The sequence below is a fragment of the Poecilia formosa genome, unplaced genomic scaffold, assembly GCF_000485575.1.
Source record: "Poecilia formosa unplaced genomic scaffold, Poecilia_formosa-5.1.2 Scaffold869, whole genome shotgun sequence".
Taxonomy (NCBI): Eukaryota; Metazoa; Chordata; class Actinopteri; order Cyprinodontiformes; family Poeciliidae; genus Poecilia; species Poecilia formosa.
Genome location: NW_006800808.1, coordinates 42,631 through 52,890, shown reverse-complemented (window position 1 = coordinate 52,890; position 10,260 = coordinate 42,631). Strand labels below are relative to the sequence as shown.

Below are 10,260 nucleotides of genomic sequence, written 5' to 3'. Positions count from 1 at the left end.
GGTTGGACAGGTTTGACATGAGCAGTCACAGTGCTCATGTTGATCCCAGAAGAAAGGAGAGCAAAGAAATCAAGGATGTGGATTTGGACTCAGATCAATTTCCACTTGAGAGAGTACTTGGTTTACAGTGGTACAGATAAACAGATAAAGCATTGATCATTTCTCTGATGCAAGTCAAGATGGCTGCAGAACAGTATTCTATTTAAAAAAGGAAAATAATAACTTACATGTTACTTTCATCCTAGGAAAGTCTAGAGTCGCCCCTCCTAAGAAAACTACAATCCCAGACTGGAACTGACTGCTGCAGTTTGCAATCCAAGTGAACAAACTGCTGCAAAAAGAGCTGCAAATAAAGATGGAAAAACCTGTTTTCTGGGCTGATAGTACAACAATACGAAAATACATCTCCAAGGAAACCAGAAGATTTCACACCTTTATTGCAAAAAGAATTTCTGTCATTCGAGAAGCAACACATGTGAATCAGTGGAGACACATGATATTTATGAATTATTACATTTTATGTTGGTTATATTAGTGAAAATACAGGTTTTATACTCAGCAACAATTGTTGCCGGTGGGAAACAGCATAGTCTGAATGACACAAACATGGCATCTTTATACATATGAAAAAATAAGGAAAATCAATAACAAAGCATGGTTACAAGAGTGTTCAGAAATATTTTAAATGCATAAAGATTAAATGTCACTTCCAGCAGATGTCATTGCCTCAATGTGCCAAGCGACCTTTGACCTCATTTAGTTATTTAATCAAAGAGACAAAATCAGGTGAAAATGTTAGTATGAACAAATGTGCATCTGAGAGGATGTTGTCCCGGTTCCACCAGACCAAGCACAAGACCTGGGCTCTGTCCTAAACTAGTTTCAGGCGTAGCGTCATCATCATTCAGTGCATCGGAAACACTTTGTGGTAAGGATTGCTTTTTGGGGGGGTGAAGCAGGGGAAGGTTTCAACATTGGGATGTTGAAGACATCGTTTTGAGGTTCCTTCAGGTCTAGAAGATCTAAAATATCTGATAGTTTTAAGCTGCCTGTGAAAAGCGAGGCATATAGAATAAACAGTAAACCTATGGACACATATATACTGCTGTCTATGTGTTATGCTTATGTATTGTTGCCACACTTACATTCATTCACTCTTCTTATGATTAAAAGATGAATAAATTGATAAAATTTTCTCTATATACTGTATCAGTAGAAGACACTTGTAAGAACATATGTACAAAATATTTTATTTATATTTATTTAAATATTTTACTGACTAATGCAATTAAAGATAAATTAAAGTAGATGCACAAATAGTTGAATATGTGGCTTCAGTGAATTGGTTTGTTTTATTCTGTTTGTCCTGCTGATAACAGGACAAACAGGTTGACTGACAAAACTGCTGCTCTGCTTCCTGCTTCATCTGAAACTCATTTGCATGTGTACAGTCAAAACATCTCAGGTCTGAAAGCATATATCGAACTTGGATAGAATAATATATTTTTGAAAATACAATGTTTTCAATCGCAATGATCACAATTTCTCAGCTGATATTATGCAACATGTAAAAACATTCATTGATACAACATGCAAAGAGTAAAAAACACTGAAATAAATGACAATCTTTTTCTAACAGTTTTTTCTTTTGCTTTAGAGGAAAAGGTTCACCAGTAATTTAAAGATCTAAAGTATGTAAACCAAGTTCTCCTGTTCAGGGTTGCTAAGTATCATCTGGTCTAAACATTTCTGGGTTGTGCATTTATGATACATTAAGACAGATCACCAACATCCATGTCTTATAAAAATGTTCCCCTTTGGGTTTTTTTTAATTCAAAAATATTCAGACTTAAAATTCCCACTACATGGCTCCCTCCAGCTGAGCTGCATAGTAGAAGTCCATCAGAACACATATCAGATTCTGTTAGACATCAGATATATTATTTACAAAAGTAAAAAAATCAGAAAAACATGCCTCTTACTATAAATATGGCTTTTTAGTATTCTGTTTACCTACTGTAGGTTCTTACAACCACCTTTTAATTCCAGTTAAAAAAAATCCTGCATTGATGAGCTTTTACATTTCCTATTGGAATTATAAAGAAATTGAAACAGAATTGCCCTTTCATTTTGCTTCACTTTCTATTTTCAGTAAGTGATAAATTTGTAATTTTCTTCATCTTTACTTATGTTAGCAAATGACCCCTGAGGACATGTAACTAATTACAAGGATGCTTTTAAAAAATACAGTATCTTTTTTTTTTTTTTTTTGTATATTCACTTGTATAGTGATGTACGTAGAAATATTCAGGTCATTTGTTCCTATGTGAATGTGTCTGTAGGAGTTTTAAGGAGTGAATAATAAATATACATCACTACTGGGGGCTGGACATGGAAGAAAGGGTGAACTAGTGAATTCACTGTTGAGCCATAAACTGAAAACGAGACAGAAAGTTTTCAAAATCATAATAAAACACTCAACATTTTTTTACATTTTTGTAATAAGAGTGTGAGCGTTAAAATAAGTTTCATTTACAGAAATTAAAAACCTTTTGTAGTTAAAAGCTGGGGATCAAGTCAGTCAACTTTTGCATGTATTAGAAAAATATGTAAGACCCAAAAGTGAACAAAAGCTGAGGAAGGGATGCTAAACAATAGCAGAAGTTAAGCGTGTGAAATGTTCTTTTTAACATACAAAGGCTCTTACATCCTTTTTTATAATCTCAAGATGGCCCCAAAATGGTCTCTTTGATCCAATATCAACTGTTGGGTTTATGTTATGCAAGGTTTTTTTTTTCTAATCATGGTCCATAGCTCTATACATGCATCAGTTTTCATAACAACACATGCAGAGGCTGAATAGACTTCAGCTTAGGGGGAATGATTCATCCATTTTGGTTTGATTGGTTTTGTCCTGGGTCCAATAAAACTCCATCATACTCTTGTTGGTTTCCTGTGTGATCTATGAAACACAAAACAGAAACTTTTCAGTAACATTGTCTTCCTTTGTTTGATGTTCTAAAGTTACATTACTACTAAGATGACCTCTTCAGCAGCTTTGACTCTCTGAAATGATTTGCCTTTCATTTGTTTCCAGATGCTTGTTGACACAAAGAGGACAATCCAGACACCAAGAAAATTAAAAAATAAAGATGTAAACAATCATATTAAATTGAATATGTAATCTATATTCACATGAAGCTTGTTTGTCAGATTAAAAGCACTTTTTGAATATAACTTCTATGAAGGAATAAGACACGTCTTTCCTTAAGCTCTAATTTCTGTATTTATGTTCTTATTGATGTAATTATAATCTTAAACATGTTTTCATTAGCTATAAGCTTCTCTGTTGTGGAAGAAAAGACAACAAAGACATAATCTGAGTTATGTGTTTATAATTTTTATGCAGTTTACCTGTAAGTTTATTTATAAATTTTTTAAATGACTGTTGTTTTTGTCTCCTTGATTCTAGTCTTGTCTAGACCTCTGCTACCTTAACAGCCATTTTGCCTTCAATGCAGGTAAACTATTTTTTGAAAGTGTTTTTTTTATAATGGGAGATTCTTTATATAAAAAAATTATGTGGAAAAAAAAACATGACCACAATATTCCTTATCGGCGTCATTATTTGTGGACATATTATAAAATATCTAGGAAAAGCTGCAAAAACAGGTTGAACACCTCTGGTCTAAACCTTCATAACCCTGTTCAGGTCAGAGGGAAAGATGATTACAGTCCTGTAATTTAAAAAAAAATATATCATTCAGCAGTTAGACAAAAAAATAATAATTAAGGCAAGTTATTACTCTAGAGTCAATCTATTTCCATGCTTCTATCATTTCTGTCAACCGTGTTTGATGGTTGTTCTTCACATATGGAAACTGACAGAAAAACAGACATCAGTGAATATTTAGCACAACTTACTACAATTACAATTCTCCTTAGCAGTTTATGACTGGTAAAAAATGTTTCATCAACCTGGAAAGTCAAAAAGCTATAATAAACAACAAAGACCTAAAAGAGAAAAAAGGCAACTCATAATGGGTTGGATTCTTGCAACTATGAAAGAAAAGGGTTTTTTTTTTCAGGCGAACACAGTTGACTAGCTGCATAACATTTCTTGTACACATTTATAAAAAAAATAATCATATTTTTGCTTGAGTTTTACTTTTCTTCAGTTTTGGGTCAATTTTTACAAATGATTAAACGCTATGTTTTCTATCAAATGGATATATGTGGAGATAAGTCATTAAGTCACCAAAAACATCCATGACTTACAAAGAAAATGACTTATTTCGTTCAGCTTTCTGACGATGTACAACATAGTTTATGATGATGAGCATAGTAAGAACAACAGCAACAGGAAGAACAAAATCAAAAACGCCAATAACTCCAGGATGAGGTCCTGTGACAAAAAGGAAAAATAGTTTTAACATTCCTTTTTGTTTGATAAATGCTAATTTGTTACTTTCCTTAAATTCAGAAGCTTACATATCAATGTGCCTAGATGATGTCATAGCTGTGCATAATCTTAAAGACTATTCACATCCTCTTATTCTAATGGAGGCACAATTGTAGATGTATTTTAAGACAAAAGTCAAAGAAACACCTTTCTCAAAAACAGGAAGATTAAATCAGGACCAGGAAAACAGCTGTGGATCTCCACTAGTTTGGTTCTTTAGTTCCTTCATTCCAAATTTCTGAAGATGTTATTTTCATCTAATCAGATAATATTTCAGTATTCACACCATAGCAATGGTCAACCATCATGTGTTAAGGAAGGAGAATAGTGTCGTATTTTTTGTTATTTACTCATAGTTTTGTCCAGGGAAATGTGACTATATGAACTTGATAACTAATATTGATTATCTAGTTAGAGGTCAGTCAGTGTTCAACTCAACCAGTTTATACAAAAATAAAAAAATTTAAGCTAAATAAAATATAAATGGACTGAATTTATCTAAAGTATTTCCAGTCATGCTGATCTCTCAAAGCGCTTCATACTGCAGACACATTCATCCATTCACTGTCATTAACACCCATTCATACCCTTATATGCAGATCAATAGATATTTATTAGTTATCTGCTTTGCCCAAAGACACATCAACATGTGACAAGGGAAAAGCAGGAAGATGAATATTCAACCCAACGAGCTGCAATCACAGCAGGTAACAAAAAGGTTTAAAACTAAGTCAGAGTGCAGTAACCACTGATTATCTAGTTAAAGATATTTACCTTCAGGACCAGTTCTGTTTCCCTAGGGTCCATTTCCATCTGTTGAGGAATTACATTAAGTGTTAAAGACAACAACATATTTATTTAGTTTGTCTTAAATTACCTTAATATTGTTATAACTCACCAACTCTTAGAGTAACATATCCCTTCTTGACTTGTCTTGCCAGTTTGGGAACAAAGCAAATATAATTCCCTTCATCCTCCTTGGTTACGTTGGTCAATTTGAGGGAAATGTCGCCTTTTTCAAACTCATCATGGAACAGAGATGTTCGGCCTTTGTACTCTGGGTCTGAAGTTTCATCATCTTTACTTCCCCCACGATGCACATGTATTATACGATCCTTGAATCTCCACTCGATTATAAGATGGTTCACGTCATATGGAGGCATCAGACGACACGGCAGAATAACATCGTCTCCAACCTTTGCATGTATCGGTTCATGACCAACCAGCTTCACTTGATCTGGAAGAGGAAACAAAGCTTTAAAAAAATCAACACTAATATTCCTGATGATGTCACGTTTATTGTTCAGCTAACATTCATATCTATACTCCTTTAGGATCCTTACAATTGTGAAAAAATATAGCTATCCCATTAATAGAGGTTTTTAAATGTAGATATTTGTTTTTTTTCTTTTATTTGTTCTTCAAGATGTAAAGAAAATCACTTTTGTGTCAAATTAATCCAGAAACAAACAGAGATGATCACATCTGAAACTTAGAAACTCCAATTTACAAGGACTATTGTATTTATTTATTTGCACACACAGAAAACAGTGGCAGCACCAAGGGGGCGATGTAGCTCTCGCTGGCGGAGACATGGCATCCCCAAAAAATATCACATAATTACTTTCTTTTTCCATTTAAGTTAGTATTCTTTAATATGTGGTTGTTGTGATATTTGTCTAACAAAAAACACAACTAACTTAAAAACAACAACTCATGATTACGTAGTGAGCAAAGATTCTACCTCACAACAGGAACTGAACCTGTATGCCTATTTTCACTTGTAGTATCAATTATAGGGAGCACCTAATACAAAAATGTATTGTTTTCTATGTGGTCTGATACCCAGATTTCCAAGGATGGAATCAACAACTCAAGAGGAAACTGACAAGATACAAAATTGAGTCCTGACAGAGTCCAATGTGGTTCACTGGAAACAGGCTTAACTTTGTGATGAGAATCTGGACACAGTTGTTGCTTTGGGCAACGACTGTGTCTGTCTCTTTCCCTCTTTATATATACACACACACGTGAGAAAGGATTGTATAACCCTTAAAAGGCATGTTGACCAGAAAAGCATACTGCAATCACCCTTTGGAGCAGGGATGAATATCTTGTTCATTGTTCTACAGCCAGAATGAAAGGAACGTCCATCTTACTGTTTTCTAGGTTAGACAATCAGTTGGAGCCTCCTGCCCAACCTCAGTGTACATTTTCTTAGGAAGGCTAAGCAGAAGTGTCATCCCTCAATAACTAGAAGTCACCCTCACACCTTTCCTAAAAACAGAGGTGACCACATCAGTCTGAAACAGATACATGACATCAGATCTCACCTAAGACGTTGAGTCGACATCTTGCAGAGCCGACTCCATCTTCAGTTTTCACTCCACACCGATACCTACCAGAGTCTTCAGTCCTCAGTCTGGACACATGGAGTCTGATTCGTCCTTCTCTGAGGACGTCTTTGTCAATCTGGACTCGTCCTGAAAACTGATCATCCTGAGACTCTGGAAACTCAACACCATCATGGACCTGATAGAGAACTAGAGGACGATGAGGAGCCAACAGCCTGCAGTAGATGAACAGTTCCCTGTAGGATCCCTGAGTCCTGGTGGTGAAGGTCCACTCCAGAGTGATGCTGTGGTTCTCCTCTGCCTGATAGCTGCTCTGGGTCACATTCACTACAAATGTTTCTTCTGAGGAGACAGAGAGGGAAAGAGAGGAGCAGACACACTGAGAACTGGAACATGGGAGTCTTTCAGCTCCATCTAGAGAGCTTTCTGTCACAAAGACAAGATGGAGACTGACCACAGAGACATGAGCTGAGGATGAGGAGCAGCAGGATCCTGGAGATCATATCTCTTTCCCTCTTTATATACACATACACACATGAGAAAGAGAGACAGTCTGAATGTTGAAAATCCCGTTAAAACTTGTAAATTTCCTGCTCATTTTTATTAAGGCTAAAATGGAATTGAAACCTTAATGTGGTGGAGCAATCTGAGTATCTCTAGGATCCTGAGGGCCACATTGTCAGAGGATTTGCCCCTGTATAAGATCCTGCATGGCAAATAAGAATTCAGATTAAGATTAAAAATATATAATTAAATTGCCAAATATTCACTATTAATTCACTACTGTTTTTACACAAGTAATCAGAGATCAGTGACCTTCATTTCAGCCACTGCTGATGAGAAATATTCAGCATATATTGCTGTTTTTCTCTTTTTTCTTGGGAAGTTATGACTCGTGTGTAACACCAGCGACACAAAAGTAAACAATGGAGGGAAAAGACAGAAGCACATTTTCTAGCTGATGGATGGATTTTTTATTCAGTAATCAAATTACTTTTTCAAAGTAACCATGCCACCCCTGGTGATAAATTAACTACACTATATATCCTATGTATGTTTATGTTTTATGATCTCAAGGTGGCACACTGCCCCCAAAAAACATCTTCTTCCATTTCCTCTTGAACAAAGAGGAAATGGAAGACCATATTGACAGTCATTCAATCAATTCAATCAATTCAAACAAGCATAATGACCGTCATTCCAGGACTGGGGGAGGGATTAATTATTTCTATTTAAGAAGAATTTGATTGTGAGCCATCATTTCAAAGTCTTCCCAGATGTCAGACATTTTCCTCGTGACGCAGGTAATGCGAGGCGTCGTTTGCTGTCAGTCACGTGGTTTTCAACAAGCCGACACAAGCGTTGAAGCTGACTCTCACACACTCTGAGCCCTTTACAGAGAGGGGAGGAAGAAGCGCTGTGCTGTGCCTCCAAAATAAAAGCAAGCGAGTTGAAGATTTCAGAAACAAACATTTTTCGCAACTACGGTGAATTTGTTGGATGGGATAAATGCGCCTGTCTCCAGTGTCCCTCCCAGTGTCTCCAGTTTCCCCACACCCCCCGGTGTACTGGGGGCGGGGGAAGGGGACACCGGGGTAACGGATCATCCAGAAAAATACCCGGATGTCAGACAAATACATACCTGCTTATTTTAAGTGGTTTTACGCAAATTCACAAACTTTTAGAGTGGTGGGGGAAGAGTTTTGTTTTGCTGAGAAATATCTTAACTTACCTGGATCCACTACGGGCAGCAGACTGAGGACCAACAAAGCCGTAAAAAAACTCATTATTTCCGTCGGATAAAGAGCAGATTTCCGATTCTCTTTTAAGGTGTTTATCGAGTGTTTGATGAGCACCTGAAATGGCTCAGACGTCGTCGAATCAAACCCAAGTTAAATGACGCTCTCTTTCGTTGTGTCAGACCACCGCCCTACCTGCATCGTAGGGCGGTGGTCTGACTGTTTGTGCTACCTCATCAGGTTTTCCTACCGTAGCACGACTAGCTGTCAATGCTACGCGTCTAAAACTGCTACCATCATATTTACAAACCGAAAACTACAGCGGGTTGTTTTAATGTTAAATATCATCTGATAACATTATTTGAGTGACGGGGCTGAAGTGGAAGCAGTTATGCTCATCTTAGCATTGGAACAATTTATAAACACCACGAATCCACAAATATATCACTTCCTCAATCAGAATATCCTACCCATTTAAAATGAAAAGCTATGCAGATGTATGAACTAATCCGTTGATTAGAATATCTTACCTTTTAAAACATATTTTAAATACAGAGGTGTTTGTAAGAATGAAACAGTACCAGACAGTGGAAACAATTTTTTATTAAAATAAAAATAAACACAGAAGAATTAATAATTTTAGGCAGATTTAGGTTTTTAATTTTGACATTTAACCCTTTAAGCAATTATATTATTCAAGGGTTTTATGACAAATAAGTATTTGCTGAATTTGTGTGAGGACGTAGATTAGTTCCTCCATGTATTGGGTTATTTTGTTCATCAGCTCAGGAAAACAGATGTTGCTCCTGCAACTGAAGAGGGAAGAGCTGGAAACGTTACGGTGTGATGATTTGGGTGGGTAGTCTCTCTTTATAAAAACTGTTGTTGGGGTTAAAATTCTGATCACTTCAGGCGTTTTGCTGTTAGATGTTTTGAGAAATGTGATCCCAAAGAAATATCTTTCTATTCAGTAAATATGGTTCATTTTTACCTTGCTGATTCTTTTTGGGTTGGATTAATCCTTCACATACAAATCCTGGGTGATTTATTGTTCTTAACTTGGTTTTTCCACCCAGTTTTTATCTTTAGTTTTTATCTAATTGTTTACATTGATTTCTCCACTTCTTCCTCATCGTCTTCTCTTTTCCCCATCATCAAACGTGAGCTTGAAGCACAACCAGCAGTCGGTTCATTTTAACACACGTTAAACATGAGGGGTGAACCGATACAGCTTTTTCACTTCCAGTACAATCCTGATATGTTCTATATGTTCTATTAACACCAACACACACTGCAGGAAAAACACAGAAACAATCACTGACCGTGGATTTATTTATCTTAAAATAAAATTAAGTAAAACATTGCCTCTGAAACATGTATTCTCTTGCAAAGTGAACACTAAATGGTGTCAGAGACCCAATTTTATTTTACAAAACACTGGCCTGAATATCATAGCTGTTAAGCTGTAACCACAGTTAAACGTCCCTCCATCCCATCCTATGTTCAATATCCTTTACATTAGAAGACTGGTTTACAAACAATAACTACTTGTCAATCACTTATAAACTATAATTAGTTGATTATTAGTTATTTCCTATAACTTTAGCTACTAATAAATGAAGTGCCTGTAAAACTGAATCAATGTTACACTGGATCAAAAAAGTGGACATGAAGCAGTAGGAAAGTTGTCATCAAGTTAACTGCT

At 36.0% G+C, this 10,260-nt stretch overlaps 1 protein-coding gene across 1 annotated transcript in view; it reads right to left on the bottom strand.

The window, feature by feature from the left end:
* Positions 1-2,254: 2,254 nt before the first annotated feature.
* LOC103131901 (polymeric immunoglobulin receptor-like) overlaps positions 2,255-10,260 on the bottom strand; it is a 38,237-nt gene continuing 30,231 nt past the window's right edge. Inside the window, exons 2-5 of the mRNA XM_016666983.1 lie at positions 6,796-7,158; positions 5,361-5,699; positions 5,237-5,275; positions 2,255-2,962 (exon numbers count right to left, since the gene is read on the bottom strand). Of these exons, the coding sequence (XP_016522469.1) occupies positions 5,259-5,275; positions 5,361-5,699; positions 6,796-7,158 (719 nt within the window). The 3' untranslated portion in view covers positions 2,255-2,962; positions 5,237-5,258. The remainder of the gene's footprint in view (positions 2,963-5,236; positions 5,276-5,360; positions 5,700-6,795; positions 7,159-10,260) is intronic.